This window comes from Piliocolobus tephrosceles, chromosome 3, assembly GCF_002776525.5.
Source record: "Piliocolobus tephrosceles isolate RC106 chromosome 3, ASM277652v3, whole genome shotgun sequence".
In the NCBI taxonomy this organism is placed as follows: Eukaryota; Metazoa; Chordata; class Mammalia; order Primates; family Cercopithecidae; genus Piliocolobus; species Piliocolobus tephrosceles.
Window position 1 is genome coordinate 148,327,171 of NC_045436.1, and position 24,064 is coordinate 148,351,234.

General features: G+C 43.4%; 2 protein-coding genes across 9 annotated transcripts in view; both read right to left on the reverse strand.

Annotated features, from left to right (window-relative positions):
* TBC1D1 (TBC1 domain family member 1) overlaps positions 1–24,064 on the reverse strand; it is a 242,938-nt gene that overhangs the window by 158,319 nt on the left and 60,555 nt on the right. Inside the window, exon 1 of one of the 8 annotated variants that reach the window (XM_023224638.1) lies at positions 2,431–2,648. The exons of the other annotated variants lie outside the window; for them this stretch is intronic. Within the exon in view, the coding sequence (XP_023080406.1) occupies positions 2,431–2,460 (30 nt within the window). The 5' untranslated portion in view covers positions 2,461–2,648. Of the gene's footprint in view, positions 1–2,430; positions 2,649–24,064 lie in introns of those variants that run through there. 8 annotated transcript variants of the gene reach the window in all.
* Positions 15,736–22,246, reverse strand: PTTG2 (pituitary tumor-transforming 2). Its single transcript, XM_023224644.3, is given in 3 exon segments — positions 15,736–18,477; positions 18,479–18,648; positions 18,651–22,246. Coding segments are annotated over 3 exon segments (606 nt in total). The 5' UTR covers positions 18,772–22,246; the 3' UTR covers positions 15,736–18,162.

The following is a 24,064-nucleotide window of genomic DNA, read 5'->3' on the forward strand; positions in this document are numbered from 1 at the left end:
CTTTTGTCTTTGTCTTCAGGATATTACCTAGTTTGTAATGTAAAGTATGTTAATGACTTGCCTCTTCACCGTAAACCACATCAGTTCCATAGAATATCATTCTTAGTCTATAACTCCAAGAAATGAACTTCCAAAGAGTAATTTCATGTTCTAAAATCTTTCACAGGATAACATGTTATCTATAAAAATCATTCAATTTCAGGATATAATTTGTAATGGCTGCACCACCTAGAGGAAATGAAATATAAAATAATCACATTTTTAAAATGTATGCTAAGAGGTATACAGGAATTTGCTCCAAAAACATTTAATAGTTTTTCGCTGTTGTCCTGTAATTGAAATAGTAATTTTTAGGCTGGGTGCGGTGGCTCACACCTGTAATCCCAGCACTTTGGGAGGCCGAGGCCGGTGCATTACTTGAGCCCAAGAGTTCAAGGCCTGCCTGGCCAATAAGGCAAAACCCCATCTCTACTGAAAATACAAAAATTAGCTGGGCATGGTGGCGCACACCTGTAATTCCAGCTACTGGGGAGGCTGAGACACAAGAATGACTTGAACCTGGGAGGTGGAGGGTGCAGTGAGCTGAGATCGCACCACTGCACTCCAGCCTAGGTGACAGAGTGAGACTCTGTCTCAAAAATAATAATTTTGAAATAACAAGATTCAGAATCCAAATTAAGCTACCAGCCTACATTTCCTCTATATAAATTTTTCTAATGATTTGACACTCGGAGAAGGCTAACAATCGTCCTAAAAGTCTGTGATGGTTTTTGAAATAAGGCTTTGTTGGGGGCGTTTTCACTGTCTCCTCTGTACCAAAGTAAACAGAAATCCATCTCACTCCCACAATGAATAGCATCTTACTAAATATGTTCTGGAAAAGTAAAACTTACACAGTACTAGCAGTAAGTTTTTAAAAATTTACATTTACTTCTTATTGGTTTTGCAATAAAATGAGTTGCGATTTGTTTTTTTTTTTTTTTTCTCCCTTTGGCCTTACAGTACAAAAGCATAATGATATAAAAGTAGACTCAAATCCTCAATCTAGGATGAGGAAGTAAAATATAATCAGACAACACACTGAATTACTTTTCAAACTTCAAAAAAGTTTTTAGATTTACTGATACCTATAAAAGCTAATTAGCTATCAGTTCAAACCAGAATGTGTAGGTATTACCAATTTTTCTTCGGTACAAAACCGCTTTTTAATGACTCAAAACGTTTTTGAAAGTCATCTCATTTTACCACCAGCTATGTTTCAGGAAGTGATTCTAATGGAATGTTATTTACCTAGTAAGAACATCTATCTAAAAACTTTTGCCCATCTAAAAACTAGTGTTATCTAGTTTCTGTGTCTCCAATTTTGTCACTTAAATCACAGGCAAAGCCACACCTGCTCACAAACAGGTACTCATAAAAATGAAATTAAATAATACCGTAAAAGCATTGCATAACTGGAGATATAACCACCACCTAATTAAATTATTAATTGGTAAAGGCTCCCAGAATGGCTAACGAGTTTGTGAGCTTATTACTCAACCAGCCATACACAGGAAGCACGCCCTGCGAAGGAGCCGGCCAAGGGACTGAGTTCATGGGGTGACAGCAAGATGCCCTAACGACCAGCGAGCCTTTCAAGGCAGGGAGGGTCGCATCCTTTAAAACACATTCAGACACCTGGCACTGCAGGAGTGGATAAAAAGAATGCTATTGATGCTACTACTGTGTTCTCCAGCTGGTGGGAACTCTGGAAATCTACACTAATGCCTTCCTGTTAGCAACAGTGCAACTGGCCTGAATTTGCACCACCCAGTTATCTCGAAAGCGCTGATGTTCTGAAAACAAAACTTTGTAGGAATGGAAAGTTAAAAACTTCTATTTAAAACTCAGACCTCAGAACATGCCCTTTGAAACCAGAGGGTTAAAAACGAAAGACAGACACCCCTTGCGGGCACCAGCTTCAGCCTTTGGGCATCCTCGGCGCCCAGTCCAGGCGGCCCAGCGCAAGCCGACATCTACGAGGGAGACACACGAGGGCGACACCCGCGAAGGAGACACGCGGGGTCGACATCCGCGAGGTCCCCTGCCGGGGAGCACCAAGCGGCACCTACGCGGCGCGGGGAGCAACAGGGGCCGGAGGAGGCGCCCGCTGGGTTCGGGCTTCCGCAGGGGTCTCCAAGTCCAGCCTCAGTCTCCCCAACTGTGAAATGGGCGCCGTTACCTCGCTAGTCCTCCCCACAGGGATCTGGGAGACTAATGAACGAGAAACGCGCGGCTAACGACCCGGTCGCGCCCGCCGCTCACCCCCCGCCGCGCCTAGCCCCCCCCCCCACAGCTGCCCGGCCCAGCCCGGCCCGAAGGTTACGAATGTAACCTTCCCCGCGCCTGCCGCTCCGCTCCGGTAACGGGCGCCCGCCCGACGCCGCCTACCTTGGCCACCCAACTGAACAATGGTGACATCGCGGGCCGGGCGGCGGCTCTTCGCCCGCCGGCTCCCGCTCACTCCCGCCGCCTGCCCGTGGGCCCGCGGGCGGCCGGGGGCGGGCTTGGGGAGCAGCGGGGCCGGGGCATCGCTCTCCCCGGCGGCGGCGGCGGCGGCGGCGGCGGGCTCCACCCAGCTCGTCACTGCCCCGAGAGGTCGCGCCCGCCGGGCGGCCAGGCAGAGAAAGGGAAGTGGGAGGGGAGAGGGCGGGGAGGGGAGAGCGCGGGGAGGGGGTGGGCGGGGGGAGGAGGGGACAGGAGGGGAGGGCGCGCGGCCGACCCCGCCCACCCCCGCGCTCCGCTGCCGGCGGGAAGTTGGGACATGCTGGGGTCGCCCCCCTCAGAGATGCCTAGGGCTGCGCAGGAAACCCTGGAGGCTGGGGACGCGCCTTTCCAGGCCTCTGGGGTCCGTTTCGCACAACTTTCAGAAATCTAAGAATTCTTCCCTCTCCGAAGTTCGACAAAAGCCCCAGAGTTGGAGCTAACACAAAGCCCGCCCAACTTTCCAGGGGTGATCCCCACCCCCAGGGCGTTTCTTCCTAAGCGCTTTAGATTGCTGGTAACAAAAGGACCAGTGTTCCCCAGCCCCTAATACCTTTATATAATCAAAGGTGGTTTTCTCGGAGTCAGAAAACTCGGCGATTGAGACCAAAAATGGGGCAGAGGAAAAGAACCCTTTAGCTCCTGCCTGCCGGGAGGCTTTTGCAACTTGAGAAATGTTGATTTCACCATAGTTTTCTTCTCTCCCAAGGCAAGATGGTGAGACAAGGTGGTCAGTTTATGGCTACAAAGGTAAAGCTGAGTTTCAATCCCAGCCACTGCTGAGTTCCACGTTGAAAAAAAAAAAAAAAAAGTCCAAAGATCTAATTGCTGATGTGTAATGTATGTGTCAGGTGGAACCACTCACTGAGTTTCTCAGGCCAAATGGCCAACCCAGCCCAAGAATTCTGCTTCTCTTTTCCTTTTACTAATTGTGCATTATCTTCATGAAGGACCATTGGGACATTTTAATGTTGTTCCCTAACCCTCCGGCATCTGAGTTTAGTGAGGGTATTAGCTACCTATTGCTGTATAAAAAATTACCCCAAAACTAAGAAGCTTAAAACCACAAACAACTTCTGTGGGTCAGAAATCCAGGAGCATCTTAGCTGGATGGCTCTGGCTGAAAGTCTCCCCAAAATTTCAGCCAAGCTGTTAACTGAGGCTGCAGTCATCTCAAGACTGGCCTGGAACTGAAGGATCCACTTCCACACTCATTCACATAGGTGTTGCCAGTATTTAGTTCCTCACAGGCCGCTGGACTCAGGGCCCCCATTTCTTGTTGTTTTTTTCCATAGTGCTAATCAGAAAATGGCAGTTTGTATCCCCCAGCACAAGTGATCCGAGAGAACGCACAAATCCAAAAAGAGGGTTTTTTTTTTTTTTAATAAATTAAGGTATGACATCCCAACAGTTTTGCTCTATTACTGTTTGTGAAAACCAAAGACATAAGTCTAGTCCACAGTTAAGGGGAGGAGATAATATAAGGGCATGAATATCAAAAGGAGAGGATCATGGGGGATGATAGGGTTTTCTCTTTTTTCCACGCTTGTGGTTTTATCTCATGCATAGGAATAGATAAAACCATAAAGGCATGGAGAGGCTGGGCACGGTGGCTCACGTCTGTAATCCCAGCACTCTGGGAGGCCGAGGCAGGTGGATCACCTGAGGTCAGGAGTTCAAGACCAGCCTGGCCAACATGGTGAAACCTCGTCTCTACTAAAAATACCAAAAATTAACCGGGTGTGATGGCACACGCCTGTAATCCCAGCTACTCGGGAGGCTGAGATAGAAGAATCACTTGAGCCTGTGAGGCCTAGGTTACAGTGAGCTGAGATCATACCACTGCACTCCAGCCTGGGGGAAGAGTGAGACTCTGTCTCAAAAAAAAAAAAAAAAGCCGTGGAGAAAGTCAAGAGAAATATCAGGCCATGCACAGTGGCTCATGCCTGTAATCCCAGCACTTTGGGATGCCAAGGTGGGAGGATCGCTTGAGCTCAAGAGTTCAAGACCAGCCTGGGCAACATGGTGAGACCCCATGCCTACAAAAAGGAAAAATAAAAATAAATTAGCTGGACATAGTGACACATGCCTGTAGTCCTAGCTACTCGGGAGGCTGAGGTGGGAAGATCATTTGAGCCCTGGAGTTCAAGTCTGTAGTGAGTTGAGATTCAGCCACTGCACTCCAGCCTGGGTGACAGAGCAAGACCCTGTCTCAAAACAAAGTAACATCATTCCAACAGAGGCCACCCTTGAAAAGGGCCTTCGAAGCATCCTAGGGAAGTGCTATTGTCTCATTCTTTTCAGCAGTGATATTCCCTGCTTAATGAAGGTGGAAAAAGGAGTGCATTTGCAGCCATTTAGCCAAATCTTTCCCTGTTACCACATCACTTTCCCAAACACTTAGAAGAGATGGAGGCTGACAGTTCCATAACAGCGAGAATGCTTCTGGACTCTACGACCTTACTATTCTACGTATGGTCCACAGACCAGTAGCCTTAGCAGCAACTGGCTGTTTGTTAGAAATGCAGAATCTCAGGCCCTGCCCTGATCTAGACCTACTGCATCAAAACCTTCATTTTACCAAAATTCCAGGTGACTGGTATACTCATTAAAGTTTGAGAAGCACTAGTAGATGAGATGCATTAACATTGGTCTTAAAACATTAATGATTAAAAGGTACTGACCAATAGGCCCTGGAGAAAGCAGCCAAAATTGTCCTGTGTTCTTGGACTGGTATGAACCAGTTCTACTAGAGAGCGACCTAGAGAGTTATCAGGCAACAACATAGTTTTGATGTGAGTGGATGGTCAGCTGAGGACCAGACTAGACAAGCTGAACCCAGGACAAATGTCATCATACTCCATCACTCCAACTCCTACACAAAACTCTCCAAAAATGCCCAGAATTTAGAAGCAACTCTGGGGAAAGGATGGGGAGAACCCTGAATTGACTAAAGAAATCTGAAGTACCTATGACAAAGATAAATTTTCTGCCACAAAAAATAGGGATGCCAAAAAAATGGAAATTGCATTAGGTTTAGGGGAATAAAAACTGCATTTCTTGCAAAAGCAGGCCAAATTCTGAATGTAACAGTTACAGCGGGAACGTATGCAGGCAGGTGAAATAAGGACATGAAGACTTCATTGTTTAAACCTGGATCCAATTCGCTGTATATACCCATCCAGGGTAGAGGCTCCTGCAGTCTGGGTTAGAATTTGTCTAAGGTTTGTGTTATCTTTTAGGTACACAGAGGTCTTTCTCTGATCCAAGTTTTCCTTCCTAATCCAGGAGTAGGCAGAATCACTCATCTCATGGGAAAGTAGGAGCCTTTGAATTGGGTAGATTTGATAGTAATGTGTGGTGCTCTAACACCAAATATTTTAAGAAATATACATGACAGCTCTTATTTTAATTCACTACCAGCATGTAGCTTGCCAGTCACACTGCACAAAGATATTCCCTGTTATAATCTGGAATTCCATGAAAGGAAAACTTAACAGAAAATCTAGTCCTATACTCAAATACACAATTTTCTGTAAAATACCACTCTCCCACCCATCTGAAAAATATATCCTTCCCTCAAGGAACTGCGTATGCTGCCATGAAAGGATTGTATGTATACCGGGCATCAGTATTTTTTTTTTTTTTTAAGACGGAATTTTCACTCTTCTTGCCCAGGCTGGAGTGCAATGGCACGATCTCGGCTAACAGCAACCTCCGCCTCCTGGATTCAAGTGATTCTCCTGCCTCAGCCTCCTGAGTAGTTGAGATTACAGGCATGCACCACCACACCTGGCTAATCTTTGTAACTTTAGTAGAGACAGGGCTTCTACATGTTGGTCAGGCTGGTCTCAAACTCCTGACCTCAGGTGATCTGCCTACCTCAGCCTCCCAAAGTGCTGAAATGGCAGGCATAAGCCACCACACCCAGCCAGGCATCAGTAATTTTTAACATCTCCAAGGTGGTTCTCTCATGCAGTCAGAATTAAGAACCTCTGCAGACAGAATAGTCGTTGCTCAAAGACACTGATAGTTTCCAGCCCTGATTGTCTATCAGAGTCACCTGTAACTGTAATGGGAGGGTGGCGGAGCGAGAGGGAAAGTAGAGAGCAGATGATTTGACTGTTTTGGAGCAAAGGTCAAATTCTCAGAGACCTCAAAGGGCAGGCAGGTCATATAAATGTGTGAAGAGTGCAAGGTGTCAGAGAATAAAGAAGGAAGGAACTACGGCATCTTGGAGAATGCATTCTCAATTACTAAAACACTCCAGCTAGCTGAGTCAAATGTGTCAGCCCACTGAACTCAGCCCTAGAGGTCATTATTGGTGTTGACCCATAATGCTGACTCTGGGTTTACTTAAAGCTTAGAAATCTATTCTAACAAGTGATTCTGATTATCAGCCAGGATCGAGAACCACTCTTACAGTTTTAGATCCTTTACTTTTATTTTATTTTATTTTATTTTTTGAGATGGAGTCTCGCACTTTCGCCCAGGCTGGAGTGCAGTGGCGTCATCTCACTCTATTCACTGCAAGCTCCACCTCCCGGGTTCACGCCACTCTCCTGCCTCAGCCTCCCGAGTAGCTGGGACTATGGGCACCCTCCACCACACCCAGCTATTTTTTTTTTTTTTGTATTTTTAGTAGAGATGGGGTTTCACCGTGTTAGCCAGGATGGTCTCAATCTCCCGACCTTGTGATCTGCCCAACTCGGCCTCCCAAAGTGCTGGGATTACAAGGGTGAGCCACGGTGCCCAGCCCCTTTACTTTAAAATATATATATAGTTGTTTTGTGGAAAGCAATAGGCTATCCAAATAGGACTGCAAAGATGTAAACATGATAGTAACTGATATGGTTTTGCTGTGTCACCACCCAAATCTCATCTTGAACTGTAGCTCCCATAATTCCCACAAGTTGTGGGAGGGACACGGTGGGAGATAAATGAATCATGGGGGTGATTTCCCTCATCCCGTTCTCATGGTAGTAAATGAGTCTCATGAGATCTGATGGTTTTATAAGGGGAAACCCCTTTTATTTGGCTCTCAATTCTTCTGTCTGTTGCCGTGTAAGATGTGACTTGCTCCTTCTCGCCTTCCGCCATGATTTTGAGGCCTCCCTAGCCATGTGGAACTGTGAGTCAAACCACTTTCCTTTTTAATTACCCAGTTTCTGGTATGTCTTTATTAGCAGCATAAGGATGGACTAATACAGTATCCCTACAGAAATCCCCAATTGTTGTCTAAGTAACTTTCAAAGGATGCTTTAATGTCTCACCATCTCAGCACTCCTGAGATATAAATGGAGGACTTGAAAGACAGGGTGGCCAGTCTGGGAACTGGAACAGTTGCTTCCCTACTAAGCCTGACCATATCCCCTCCAAAACAAACCCTGACACTCCTGCCCCAGCTCTTCTGCCAATTTCTTCTGTTTAGGAGGAGCAAGAAGCAAGGGCAGCAAAACCTCCTGTGAGTTTAGGAGGTGATGCCAGGCACGCTGCCCTCCAGTGTGGGGGCCAGTGAGGTAGGGACACATGCAAAAGAATGACCTCACTCTGCCAGCTTGATCTTCCCCACCCTCAGACCTGTTTAAAAGTAGAGCCATTGTAATATCAACTCTACAAGGAAATTCAACTGGGTTTCAAGTGAATCAGAACCACTTGGCAATGGATCAGGCATGTATTCACTTCACAAATATGAATATTCATTACCACCTATTGTGGAAAGCCACAGAATTCCTTGCAGGAAATAGAAAAACTGAGTCAGACCAGAATCCTGCCCTCAAGGGGCATAGAGGGTAGCAGGGAAGCTCAGGCAGGGAAAAGAGTGAAAAAACTCTGAAGTTATTTTCCCTTAAAGCCCAGGTGAAGCTTTGATGAGTTCCCAGAGAAAGGAAAATGACTTCAGGCTGCAAAGGAAAACCCAGCTTTCTGGCTGGTTTCAGGCCTTTTACAGATGGTGTAGACGGAATGGGTTTTCCAGGAAGAAGGATCCGCATGGAGAAAGGCTTAGAGGATTAGTGTTCTCTGGAAATCAGGCCTTGCATAGGAGAAGATAGGACAGAAATCAGAGCTTCATAGTGGAGAGGGAATGTTAGTGTTAGTTTGATGATACGCAGCCATCTCTTACAAACAGAAAAGTTTGTTTCCAAAGAAACCAGTATTTGCCAAGGATAATACCAAATCCTGAAAATCTAACACTAAAAATCCCTCTGCATAAATTGAAAACATATATGCCCAGGTAAAAATGTGTCCATGAACGTGCACAGCAGCACAACTCACAAGAGTGGAAACAACCCAGATGGCCCTCAACTGATGAATGGATCAACAAGATGTGGTATATCCATACAATGGAATATTATTTGACTATAATGAAGTATTGACACATGCCACAGCATTGATGGACCTTGAAAACACTATGCCAATTGAAATAAGCCAGTTACAAAAGACTGCATACTGTATGATTCCATTTATATGAAATATCCAGAATAGGCAAATCTATAGAGACAGAAAATAGACTAGCAGTTGCCAGGGGCTGGAGAGAAGAGAATATAGGGAGAGACTGCTAATGGGTGCAGGGTTTCTTTTTGCAGTGATGACAATGTTTTGGAATTAGATGGTGATGATGGTTACACTAATATACTAAATACCAAAATTTGTGGATTCGCTGAATACCAAAATGTTACAGAATGTAAATTATATCTTAATTTTGGTAAATCCCTCTATGTGATGATGATTGAAAGACTTTAGGTAAGTTAAGTCGCTGAGCTCTTGTAATAATGGAACCCACAGTTAAAAGGGCTAGTTTTGGTGACTCATGCTTGTAATCCCAGCACTTTGGGAGGCTGAGGCAGTGGATCACCTGAGGTCAGGAGTTCAAGGCCAACCTGGTCAATGTGGTGAAACCCAGTCTCCACTAAAAATACAAAAATTAGCCAGGCATGGTGGTGGTGGATGCCTGTAATCCCAGCTACTCTGGAGGCTGAGGCAGGAAAATCACTTGAACCCAGGAAGTGGAGGTTGCAGTGAGCCGAGATTGTGCCATTGCACTCTAGCCTAGGTGACAAGACCGAAACTCCATCTCAAAAAAAAAAGAAGAAGTAAAAAAACAGATAAAGCACTGGCCTATAGTAGATGCACAGCAAATTTTGGCTGTAAATGTAGTGGTGGTAGTAATAGTATTAGTAGTAGCAACAATGATTGGTATCGTAATAATAGTGGGAATTATATGTTTTAAATGTAGAAGTAAAACAGAAATGATGGGCTGGAGGCCTCAAGCTCAGAGCTGGGTTTATAGATACACAAAATAAGACAGGACATACAGTTAAGATCAGAGAAGAGATTGTGTGTAAGCCAAAATTCACTCCAGCATGGTGGGCCTGCAGCATGTGTCTCGATATTTTCCTCTCCCTTTTTATGAGTTGCGGTGTCTAACAGCAAAACTGTGCTCCATTTGTTACTTTAACTCCATAAGCCAAGCCACAAATTGTCCAAGTGTCTTTGGTAAATTCCTATCATACTAGCTGGGCAGAGACTTGGTACACACAAGCGTCACTAGCCTACCACACTTTCAACAGTTTGGAAATTCATCCCCAGGCATGGGTCCTGCTCACTCACGCATGGAACTCACACTTGCTCTCCCAGCCCTGCACCTCCAATCCCTCCTTACCTGTCTACATCGCTCACTTTCTCTCGAGGACACACCCACACTCACCTTTTAAATCATGCCAGATTCAAGATGAATCTTCAGGTGGCAAGATGGAGTATCTGAAGATCATCATCAGAGCAAACGGTGCTCAATAAATTGGTTCATGAAGGAAAGAAAGTGTAGAGAAGTAGAAGGACAAATTAGGTGAGGACTTATTGAGGAGTACCTTATAAATTGAGGTGGGTACCTCAAGAATATTCTACCTTGATGTATCCATGTCGACATTTAAATCAAGGTCTCCAATTTTATGTTTTGATTTTGTGCGTTACATCATAGTTTCCTGTTAGCCAGAATAACAGCAAGCAGACTTCATGAGAACAGTTTTAGTGACCCCAGCCACCTTCATTAAATGTATCCAAAAGCCTTGCAAAATTAAAAGCTGGCTGCAGTCACACCAGAAATACTAAGAAGACTGCAAGGTAAAAGGGAACCCCCAAACTTGCAACCCCAGAGGAGACAAGATAGTAACAAAGTCCCTTGAGAATAAAGTTCACACAAGCTTGGGGATGCCTTTCTTTCTCCTTGTACGTAACACTCTTGCTGAAACAGAAATTTACTTATGACATAGGTCTATCTCTTCATTAACAATCAATTCATTAAAATGCTGTGATATTTCACAAACAGCTAAATTATTATGTTTTGCTATTTAAACATCTGTTCTCAGTATGTTGTTCAATACGTACAGCAATCATGTTTACTTTTTAGCTTGTAAGACATTCCAAAAATAGAATCAGTGTTTTTCTATTTTTAGTTCAGTCTAAAAAGTTTAAGCAAATAATCTTCTTTTCAAAACACTGTACACTCCTTTCAAATTCATGGAAAAACCCAGCAGTCATGAGCTCATAAAAGAAAACACTGTAAACATTTAGAGTCCAAAGATTTTGACACCCACACCCTGTCCTGTAACTCAACATAGACTCTCAGCTTTAAACTCAGATATTTTGCTATAATTTATAGTGGAAACATTAGAAGCATCACTCGACAGAGCACTAATTTTATCAAGAAATAACTTTTTTTTTCTAACTGAAAGTTCTATTTCTCCTTCAAAAATAAGACTGAAAAGAATCAACTCCTATTTCCTAATCAAATCTATTCATTAATAAAAATCTGACCCAAACTTCCTCTTTCCACTTCTTCTATAGTAAGTCAAAATTTTCTGTTTTTTTATAAGGTGGTTTAGTTTGCCTTTGTTTAGGATAATTACCCACTTCTAAAATAATTTCTCTTTTTTATCTTTTTTTTTTTTTTTTTTTTTTTCCTGAGACAGAGCCTTGCTCTGTCATCCAGGCTGGAGTGCAATGGTGTGATCTCGGCTCACTGCAACCTCTGCCTCCCAGGTTCAAGCTGTTCTCCTGCCTCAGCCTCCCAGGTAACTGGGATTACAGTCACATGCCACCACATACAGCTAATTTTTGTATTTTTAGTAGAGACGGGGTTTCACCATGTTGCCCAGGCTGGTCTTGAACTCCTGACCTCAGGTGATCCACCCACCTCAATCTCCCAAAGTGCAGAGATTACAGATGTGAGCCACTGTGCCTGGCCCTCTTTTTTTTTTTTTTTTTTTTTTTTTTTTTTTTTTTTGATGGCCTCTCATTCTGTCTCCCAGGCTGGAGTGCACTGGCACGATCTCGGCTCACTGCAAGCTCCGCCTCCCTGGTTCACGCCATTCTCCTGCCTCAGCCTCCCGAGTAGCTGGGACTACAGGCGCCCGCCACCACACCCGGCTAATTTTTTGTATTTTTAGTAGAGACGGGGTTTCACCGTGTTAGCCAGGATGGTCTCGATCTCCTGACCTCATGATCCACCTGCCTCGGGCCCTCTTTTTTATCTTAATAAGATTCCTTTAAAATTGCCAAGTTTTAAACACAAATGAAGCTCTTTGTGATTGTCCTCACCCTTTTCAAAGGCTAAATTTATGTGCTTCAGCACTGAATTTTGGATCAGAATTGCACGGCAAGCACCTGGAAATAAATGGTGCCACAAACCTCTGCAGAAATGCACGAAACAATTTGAATTTGTCTCCTTTGTTGTAGCTTAAGATTCCTACAAAAAGTCCACCAAGCCACATGTACTTGCATCTCAACAAGAAGAGTGTGCCTGGTAAAACTCAGTGTAATTTTCAGGTGCACTGAGCACGTTCATTTTCCAGAATATAAGACCCAAGTGCCATGTTCCTAGGCAAATGCCCCTCTGAAAACCTTTAAGATAAAAGGTGTCTCCAGGGTGGGGAACATAACACACTGGGGTGGTGGGGGGCTGGGGGAGGGATAGCATTAGGAGAAATACCTAATGTAAATGATGAGTTGATGGGTGCAGCAAACCAACATGGCACATGTATACCTATGTATCAAACCTGCACATTGTGTACATGTACCCTAGAACTTAAAGTATAACAATAAGAAGAAAAAGATAAAAGATGTCTCTATACTTAGCAAAGGAACTCATAGATTATAAAATAAGCCGCCATCTCCATCTTAGTCTCTGTGCACAGCTAGAGAAGGTACATAATTGAAAATGTCTATTGATCTTGATAGGAGATGTAAGGGCTGAGAAAATGTAAGAGGAAAATAGCTTAGCTTCTCTTTTCCATTTGTGTCAGGATCCCACTCAGTTTTTTAAACGCTTCTAAGTAGTGAAGTCTGAGTCATTGCTCTTCTCACCTGGAATTTTTCAAACACGACAGAAGTTTTGCTCTGGGCGAGGTGAAGATAAATTCAGCTTTCAGATGAGGGTCAGGAGTCATCTATAGTGGGTCAATCAATTTGTACATGGACTTGTGGAGTCTTTCTCTGTGTGAGGCAGCCCAGGCTGTCCAGGTGCTTGCTGCTAGCTTCTACCTGCTGGCAACCAGCTATGTGACATCAGACAGTTCATGTCACATTCTCTGAACCTGTTTCCACCTTGTAAATTGTGGGTATTAGGCCCACGGTCTCCAAGGTCCCTTCCAAGCTTCCCTCAGGTATGTTGTGAAATATACACTAAATTAAATGCCCATGGCCAGGGGTGGTGGCTCACAACTGTAATCCCAGCACTTTCAGAGGGTGAAGTAGGTGAATCACCTGAGATCAGGAGTTCAAGACCAACCTGGCCAACATGGTGAAACCCCATCTCTACTAAAAATACAAAAATTAGCTGGGCGTGGTGGCACCTGTAATCTCAGCTACTTGGGAGGCTGAGGCAGGAGAATCGCTTGAATCCGGGAGGTGGAGGTTGTAGTGAGCCGAAATCATGCCACTGCACTCCAGCCTGGGTGACAGAATGAGACGCCATCTCAGGTAAATAGATAAAATACATAAATAAATAACAGTTTTGTGCCTGGCAGCCTTAGCTCAGGGTCAAGATAGAACTAAACATATCTGCTCACCAATCTCGAGGTCATAATATCACAAGGGCCCCGATGCTCCTGGAACTTTTCCAGATATCTAGAGTTCTTGTTCTCAGGGACAAGATGAGCATAAAGAAGAATGCCAACTCAGTGCAGGGATCACCTCCCTCCACTTCAAGGTACCCCTGCTCCAAGATCAAGGGTCAGGAAGGATGAAAACAATATCCACTGAGTACTTATTGCATGCCAGATGTTTTCATATATTATCTATCTCACAGCCCTAGATGGTAAGGGTAATCATAATAGTAGTAGAACATAGTGTGTATTGAGTGCTTCCTATCTGCCAGGCACTGCTAAAACCAGCAAACCTTCAGGCAGCATCCATCATGCACCAGGCATTGTTCTAAGCATTTACAGTGCATGAGGTCGGGAGTATGAATACCTATTTTTGGATGGGGAAACTGAAGTACTCAGCTGGGAAAGGAGAAAACCAGAATCAGACCCAGGCACTCTGCCAACTTAACCACTTTACTTTACAGCTGCTAATTACCTTAAAACCCTGCTGCAAGGTATTACTTATTCTGTCTTGCAGATGAGGAAACTGAGGTTCAGGAAAGTAAAATAACTCACCAAAGGCCTCACCTAGGCACAGTGGAGCAGTGTCTGCATAGACCACCTGTCAGCATCCCTCCAAGCAAGTCCTAACTGCTACAAACACAGGGCTTCATGCTCTAAGATTTCAGGGAGCTGGCATGGCCCAGAGAAGTTCTCTAGACAGCCACTATGCTCTGGCAGCTTCCTGCCAACAGCAGGCTCTGTCAGGGAAGGAACTTGGCCTTTTTCATGAGGCTGGGAACAGACCTGATGCTAGCTAGATGAGATACAAATAGACATGAAATGGCAGCAGATTCTAAAGAACGAATGAATGAGGTAGGAAGGAAGGAAGAGAGAAAGGAAGCAAATTCTTGTTGGGTCTGAGGCAGCAGGGCCCTTCTCAAGGGTACAGCCAGGCCAGGGGCTAATAAGAAAGTGAGACCTGCAGTAAGCTGCCCCTTGTCCCCATCCAGGCTATGCTGGGGCCAGCAAGCCAAACTCCATCTGAACCCAGGACAAAGCAGGAGCTGAGCTGCCCGATCTGGGGAAGGCAGGCACATTGGTCCTCTCTGTGAAAAACTGGTCAGGCTAGTGGACAGGAAAAACCCTGACCTCCCAGTGCCTAGGAAATTCAGTGGCAGGGGGCTTGGCCCTGGCCATAGCCTAATGGGAACCTGAGTGTCCAGTTGGATCCCGAGTCTTGAGTTGGATGTGTCAGTGGATCTAGCACAAGGTTTAGAATCACCTTACATGAAACACAGCGTCCTGACCCTCCTTTCCAACTGTGAGACTGTGGTGTATGCACTGAAGCCTAGGGGACTCCAAGAAATGGGCACACAGCCTCTCTGTGCCAACACATGCTGCTTTAACTAATTTCATCAAGTGGTAATTTCGCATATCCAACCCTGGCCCATGTGTGTACAGAGCACCGAACTTAAGCCATTGCAGTCGTCATTGTAGTAATTCATTCAGCCACTCTATCTATTGCATTCCAGTCCTCAGGGATGCTACAGTAAGCAAGCCACCTGCCCCTAGAGGAACGTCTTATGGTCCAGCAAGCCCATACGGCAAGTAAACAGGAAATGGCACAACTGGGTGATAAATGCAGTGAGAAGGAAAAGAGAGGGTGCTATCAAAGCTTACAGAGAGGGCCCCTAACCAACATCAGGGACCCTATAGTCACCCTGGTGTTTTAAGGAGGCATCAAATGCCAAGTACAAATGAGCCATTGGGGGAAAAAGAGCAGAGATATTATTCCTAATCTACAAGAGAGTAGAGTCTGATATTGGATGTTTTTTATTACGGTATTCTTTTTTCTTGGGATCTTAAAAATTATTAAATATTTTTAAAACATATAAATGGCATAATATGAGAGATACCCATGTAATTACTACCCAGTCTTAGCAGTTTCAGATATTTTGTACATAAGCACATAGATGGGTATTTTTTTGACACGGAATCTCACTCTGTCACCCAGGCTGGAGTGCAATAGCATGATCTTGGCTCACTGCAACCTTCACCTCCCAGGCTGAAGCAATTCTTCTGCCTCAGCCTCCTCAGTGAGTAGCTGGGATTACAAGTATATGCCACCATGCCTGGCTGATTTTTGTATTTTTAGTAGAGACGGGTTTTTACCATGTTGGCCAGGCTGGTTTCAAACTCCTGAAACTCCCCACCTGGACCTCCCCCCGCAACCTCAACCCTTTCTTGCTCCTGCTCTTCCATGTGAGATGCCGGCTCCCCCTTGGCGTTCGCCATGACTGAAAGTGTTGTGAGGTCTCCCCTGAAACCAGCAGATGCCAGTGTCATGCTTGTTCAGCCTGCAGAACTGTGAGCCCATTAAACCTCTTTTGTTTATAAATGACCCAGTCTCAGGTATTTCTTTACAGCAACGCAAGAATGGCCTAATACTGTACTTTTTGTGAGTCAGTTTAAAAATGAGTATAAGCTAATAAATAAATATGCATAGCTTCAACTAAATGATTTTTATGGACTGTAGCAGAGGACCTGGCTTGTATTTTCTTAATGGTTTCTTGTCTCATGCCAAGGCTATCATATGCAAAGAAACATCTGAAAAAGAGTTGATGTTTATTGCCAAGGAAATACTTAAACTGACTGTAATGAAGATGTTAAAGAGCTTCAGAGAAGCTGTAGACTATTTCCCTGGGCTGACCACAGACACACTTTAAAGCAAAGGCCATCTGATCATTGGACTTAGGGTGATTTTTAAAACACTCTCTTTTTTCATCCAAGTTTTTATTCAATTCCCTTGACTTATTTCAGGTTAGAATTTGACTTCTTATTATCCTCGTAGTAATCCTGAAAAAATTACTAAGAATAAAAAATATCGTAACTACTAACATAACTAAGTCCACAGGATATTAGAACTGAAAAGATATCATATAGCTACACCTCTTTATTTACAGGTGATGAAACTGAAGTCTGAGAGGTTAATTATTCACTCATCCATCCAACAAATATTTATTGAATTTCTACTCTGATGTCATTTAGATCCTTACTATGGCAGTAAACATTTAGAAATTTAAACATGTTTAGTGTCTCTATCAACAGCTTTAAGAGTAAAATTGTAGACGTTACCAGCTTGCCCAAGGTTGCATAGCCTTTAAATAGAGGAAACAAGGTGAAGACCCAGGGAGTCTGACTCCAGTAATACTTCCTGTCTTGCCATGGGATATACCTATGGTTCTTGAGTCCAAAATGCAGAAATATGAATGTTACAGGAGAACGAGGCCCTACCATTTACAGAATGTGATGTCTTCCTTTACAGATGAAATTTAGTTCTTCTGGTGAAGAGGACAATGCCTGGGTAGGAACTTATGCCCACACCTAATGGAAACTTATCCTTGACCGCATGACTACTGGCCCAAGACAAAGATTACTTGGAGCAGTCCACCATAGAATCAGCTCCAAGATAAGGGGAAGTACTTGGACTCCATAGTGAACAAAACAGAGATGGTCCCTGCCCTCATGGGGCTCATAATTTAGTGGGGAAGACAGGCAATGTACAAGTGACTTCTGAAATGTTTTATGATTTGTCTTGAATTTTTAAACTTAAACCTTCTCCAGTTTTAAAATAGCATGGAAGCAAAAATCAATAATGGATTGGGGCAGATCACAAAATTGTAACTCTTCTCTAAGGACCAGTATGACAGCCTAGAAGTGAGACCTTGCATCTTTTCTGGAGGTCAGTTCTGACAGCATCCTTTGATTGAGGAGGGATTTGGAACCTTTGGCCTGTCATGCCCTTGATGGTTCTTAAATAGCCACATCCAGTTCGCTTTTTGTGGAATAACATGTTCAGAGACATAACCACCACCCACTTTCAGTAGAAAGAGCAAAACCACTAACATGTATAATGAATAGCAGCTCTTGGTCTAGGAAACTCACTAAGTCCTGGAATTCAGGAACCACAGAGGAACCCCTGAAGCCTTTCAGGCAATCTGGATTGACACCAGACATCTGTGACTCTATCAAAGCTTTGTACAGAATTCAAGGCATGGACATAAAAGTGCTTTAAGTTATAAGACATTAGAAGCATAAGACATGGGATTTCATGAATATTATTTAGCCATACAGACATTTTAAGATAATCAATGTTAGTCCTAGCTGCAAATATGTTCCCTGTTTTTTTAGCATTCCACAAAATTCTCATTCTTTCAATTATCTCCCTTTGCTGCTAGGACCTCTTTAAGGCTTTCATCTGGTTCACGCTAGGCTGGGAAGAAAAGATGTAGGAAGTTCTTGGCCTGACCCTGGCCTTTTCTCCATTATCCTTTGCTATTTCCTGTCTCCTGTTTCTCTACAGAAGTAAATCATGTTGACATATCCCCAAAGAGTAGGGGCCGTACTATGGAAGAAATATAGGAACAAGGGACAGCTGAGACAGATGCACATAAAGAGGAATATGACCCACTTTATATTTATGTATTTATTATGTTGTTAAACAAAGAATGCTTTATTAATACAAATACACACAAACTCTAAAGCACTAAGAAATTTAAATATCTATGTCATAGCAAACAACTGGTAATTCAACATCCAGGGTCAACAGAATGCTAGAAGGAGACTGCGACAGATTGCATTCCCATGGTGGAGAGGGCATCTTCACAGGTGAAGGGGGGCCCAGCTGAAACAGCTTTCCAAGCTCTCCCTCCTCGTCAAGGATCATGAGAGGCACTCCACTCAAGGGGAGGTGTGCAGTCTGGCGCTCTTCAGGCAGGTCAAAACTCTCAAAGTCTAGAGGATTGAAGGGAAATAATTTTTCTATTTCTGGTTAGGCGTCATTTGAGGCAGGAACAGAGCTTTTTTTTTTTAACAGTCTTCTCAGTCGTCTTTCTGACAGAAAAGCTTGGCTGTTTTTGTTTGCTGGGTCCATTGGTCTTTACTGACTTTTCTGTAGCTCTCTTGACAATTCCCAAAGCCTTTCTGGTAGCTTTAGGTAAGGCTGATGGAGCAATGAAAGTTTTGCCAAAACGTGGTGTTAAACTTGAGATATCCCATCTAAGGCTTTGATTGAAGGTCCAGACCCCAGCTTCAGTCCATCCTTAGCAGCCACACGGGTGCCTGGTTCTCCATTTTCCTTATCAACATAGATCAGAGTAGCCATCCTGGATTATTGCTACTGTCAACAGCCAAATTCATCTAAGACCGTGGTCCCACTTTAGATAGAATGTTAACTATAGTGGAAATTGGTGTAATATCTAATTTTTGTGCCTAGCATATCATCTAGGAGTCAGCACGAACTCACACAAAGAGCACAGGCCTGAGGTCAGACAGACCTGGGTAGGAATCTCAGGAGTACCACTTTCTGTTAACTGTAAGATTTGGGCAAGTTAGCTAACATCCAAGCCCTATTTCCACATCCATAAAATGGAGGTAAAAACCCAACTCTTACACATTGTGAAATGATCAAAAACCACTTAGGTAAAGTGCAGAACAACCAATAAATAAATCGTTTCTGCCTTTACTGCATTTTCTAATTTATAATGTACTTTTGCATACACGATTTCACTTCTTACTAACCTTTAATAAATGCAAGTCTTCCATTTTTTACTAAAGCAGCACCCCCAAAGTTTCTCTAAACTGCAAAATGCCCAAATGTTTCATCCTGATTTATCCCTTTTGCCAACTCTCATCTACTGGTGGCAGACAATCCAGCATGCAGTGGTGGGAAGAGCCGAGAGGCGCTGTCTGAACAATGTGACTACTAATGGTGACTGCTTGGGCATGAATACTGGACTATGGCAATGACTATGTACCTTGGCCAACCCAACCCCAATCTAGTCTAGGCTACTGATTCACAGCAGCAAAGGGTCACTTCTGTTTCTAAGGCCTAGAGATAAGTTGAAGGCAGTTTTGCAGTGAGCCATTTCAATTCAATGATAAATATTCTTGCTGTCTAATTTATTCTATGAATCTTTGACCCATGGCCATGTGTGTGTATGTATTTGAGCCCACATGCAAAAATATACAGTTGAGTCTTGAACAATACAGGATTGAGTTGCATGGATCCGCTTGTTCTCAGATTTTCTTCTGCGGCTGCCACCTCTGAGACTGCAAGACCATCCCCTCCTCTTCCTCCTCCTCCTCAGCCTACTCAGTGTGAAGACAATGAGGGTGAAGACTTTTATGATGATCTATTTCTACTTAATGAATAATGAAATATGTTCTCTTCCTTATGATTTTTCGTAATAACATTTTCTTTTGTCCAGCTTACTTTATTGTGAGAACACAGGATATAGTGCATATAACATACAAAACATGTGTTAGCCAACGGTGTTATTGGTGAGGTCAACAGAAGACTATTGGTTAAGCTTTTTGGGAGTCAAAGGTTACAGGTGGATTTTGGACTGCGCAGGTGATTGGCACCCCTAACCCTCACATTGTTCAAGGGTCAGCTGCACCTATTTATTTGCATAAGGCCACCTCAAATACAAAGGGCCATTCAAAGCTATCATTAGAAGTCTTGCTCTTAACCTGAGACAGCTAGCTAGAAAGTGACAGAGCCGTGACTTGCACCTGGTATATCAAATGATTGATGTAACCTCTATTTGGAGCTTGTAAACTCAAGTGCCACCCAGAGTCAGTCAGGGAATGTAAATATATGATGTACCAGTAGAAGGTAATGGGGAACAGGGAGACTGGTGGGGTAAAGTGTGTGTGCCAATCAGCAGGCATTCCAATTGAATTGTTTTTCTTCAAACACTATGGTAGGCAACTTTTAAAAAATAATTGCAGGCCACCTGTCTGCAATCCTGTCTCATTATATTATTAGGAGGAATTATTGTTAAGCAACTTCTTTCAACTGTTCTGACACATTCATTTTTTATTAATAGCCTTCTAATTGTTCTTTGAATTGGGGCAGAAATAATTAAAGTAGAAGATGTCGTATATGTGTCGTAAAGACGGGACAAATAAAGACCAGTGAGGTCTAGAGGTGTGAAAGCAAATCTAATCCAGGAACACTTTCTGGAGGAGGTGGCATTTGAGCTAGGAAGAAGTAAGAGGAAATCTCCCCAGGCAAAAGAAACGACGACAAGCAAAACAGAGGAAAGCATGGCTACGAGGTGAAATCAACTGTCCCATTTTGCTGGAAAATAGACTACAGCATCTTGGAACTAGAAAAAAAGGCATGAAGAATCATCTGAGATCAGATATGGTCAAGGTTCTTGACTGCCAAGCTAAGGAATCTGGTGTTTATTGGTTAGAGATGAAAATGGCCTGCTCAGAGAATGGGTTTTCTAGATGAATCTGCTTTGTTGATCTTACAGACTCTTTCTTAACATGAAGCATACTTTTTTCCTAGACAACTTCAAATCTGAAAAATCTGTTACTATTCTTAGCATATGTTTTTGAAAGTAAACTTGGTCACCATAAATGTGTATGAGAAAGGGGGCACAAAAACTGGCAGCAAATCCAGTAACTGTAGCCATCTGTGTTTCTGTTGTTCTAAGTGGAGATCAGCAAAACTAGCATTTTAAAAAACATATAAGTATGGTTGAAGTAATATTTTCCGGTGAAGCTTTCCACAAGTGGCTGCTGATAATTTTATCTGGTATTTTAAAATAAAATATACTACCTACAGGACACCATGAAAAACTATCATCTGTTGCATTATAAATGGAAGAATAAAAGGAAGGAAAGACAGAAGGGAGGGAGGAAAATGATATGTAGCTTGTCAGGAAATGTACATCAAATGTCAGAATCGACCTTTTAAAAAGTAATAATGAGCAATAAGAAAAACATCAAACAATCTGTTCTGAACTTTTATGAAAAAGTGGTGTGGGATAAAAATGGAATTTGGAGTCAGAAAGACTGTTTTGAAATCTCAACTCTCTTCTCTTTCTGTATTATTTATTCTTTATTTTTATTATTATTATTATTTTAAGATATAGGACCTTGCTCTGTTGCTGAGGCTGGAGTGCAGTGGTGTGATCATAGCTCACTGTAGCCTTGAACTCTTAGGCTCAGGCAATCCTCCCGCCTCAACCTCCTGAGTACATAGGACTACAGGCATGCACCCCCATGCCCAGGTAATCTTTCTATGCTTTGTAGAGAGGGGTCCTGCTGTGTTGCTCAGACTGGTCTTGAACTCCTGGGCTCAAGAGATCATCCTGCCTTGGCTTCCCAAAGTGTTAGGATTACAGGTATGAGCCACCGTGCCCAAGCAATACATATTTCTGTCAACAGATAAATTCCTTGTCTCTAAAAAAGTAGTGTTATTTATTACTTCAATGATTGTGAAGAATGAAAACATGTGTAATATCAGGTATCATACATTTGTCTCTTTCCTTCTTTTGGAAAGGAAGGGATATGCCTGCCACATGGTGTAACTGTGGCCATGAGTATTATACAAACTCATCAGGGACTTATGTTCTCCCATCTCACGCAGGGAGTCTAAATGTTTATGTGGTCACCTTGATCCTTCATGTAAGGGGAGGGGAGTCATGGTGCAGATAATCCCAAAGACCGGATAAAAGTAATCCTTTAAGTTTCAACGTGGCATGCATCAGTGGCTTCTTTGGGAGAGTTCATTTCTACACTCCTCTTTTTTTTTTTTTTTTTTTTTTGAGACGGAGTCTTGCTCTGTTGCCCAGGCTGGAGTGCAGTGGTGTGATCTCTGCTCACTGCATCCTCCACCTCCTGGGTTCAAGTGATTCTCCTGCCTCAGCCTCCCAAGTAACTGAGACTACAGGTGTGCTCCATCATACCTGGCTAATTTTTAGTAGAGATGGGGTTTCACTATGTTGACCAGGCTGGTCTTGAACTCCTGACCTCAAGTGATCTGCCCATCTCAGTCTCCCAAGGTGCTGGGATTACAGGTGTGAGCCACTGTGCCCGGCTACACTCCACTTTTCTTAAGTTAATACTGACACTAGTTGGCGTCCCTGAGCATATCACATGAGGTCGAGGGGAAAAGACACAGAATGGAAGCACAGGGAAAGTCAATTGGTCATTTTAAATGTGTTAAAGCACAATGAGGATAGTCTGCTGGAAGTTTATTCACTTCACATTCAGTATGTATTGAGCACCTACTTGGGGCCAGGTACTGTGTAGTCTGTGGCGATACATCTGTGAGCAAAACAAACCAAAACCCCTGCCCTCAGGAAACTTACATCTTAGTGAAGAGAGAGTCAGACAACGAATGAAACAAATTTTTAAATAGAATAGTGTATTAGAAGTTCATTAAGCCAGGTGCAGTGGCTCACATCTGTAGTCTCAACACTTTGGGACGCTGAGGTGGGTGATCACTTGAAGTCCAGGAGTTCGAGACCAACCTGGGCAACATAGGGAGACCCCCATCTCTACAAAAAATGCAAAAATTAGCCAGTTGTCATTCCAGCTACTCAGAAGGCTGAGGTGGGAAGACGGCTTGAACCTGGGAGGCAGAGGTTGCAGTAAGCCTAGATCGTCGGCGACACTGCACTCCAGCCTGAGTGACAGAGATGTTGTTTCCAAAAAAAAAAAAAAAGTTTATTTAAAACAGATTATATGTATTTTGGGGGAAGATATTTATTTTTTTATTTTTTTATTTTTATTTTTTTTATTTTTATTTTTTTTGTTGAGACGGAGTCTCGCTCTATCACCCAAGCTGGAGTGCAGTGGCCGGATCTCAGCTCACTGCAAGCTCCGCCTCCCGGGTTCCCGCCATTCTCCTGCCTCAGCCTCCTGAGTAGCTGGGACTACAGGCGCCCGCCACCTCGCCCGGCTAGATTTTTGTATTTTTTTTTAGTAGAGACGGGGTTTCACCATGTTAGCCAGGATGGTCTCGATCTCCTGACCTCGTGATCCGCCTGTCTCGGCCTCCCAAAGTGCTGGGATTACAGGCTTGAGCCACCGCGCCCGGCCTATTTTTTTATTTTTTAAATAAAGACAAGGTCTCACTATATTGCCCAGGCTAGTCTTGAACTCCTGGACTCAAGCGATCCTCCCACCTCAGCCTCCCAAAGTGCTGGGATTACAGGCATGAGACACCAAGGCCAGCCGAGATGATATGTATTATAATCTATATACATAATAGAAAAATGAAAAGCGTAAACTTTGAGGTAAAGCTCTCTTAAACACTGCTTATTCATGGACCACAGGTACTGATAACAAAAGGCAGAAATTTTTGTAAAAAAGAGTGATGGTGGAAACTGCACATCGTAACACCCTGTAATTTATATACAGTTGACCCTCTTTATCCATGGGTTCTGCATCTGAGGATTCAACCAACTGTGGATTGTAAATATTTGGAAAAAATAAAGGATGGTTGTGTCTGTATTGAACACACACAGACATTTTTTCTTGTAACTATTCCCTGAACAAAACAGTATAACACTATATATGTAGCATTTACATTGTATTGAGTAGTGTAAGTAATCTAGAAATGATTTAAAGTATATGGGAGGGTGCGCACA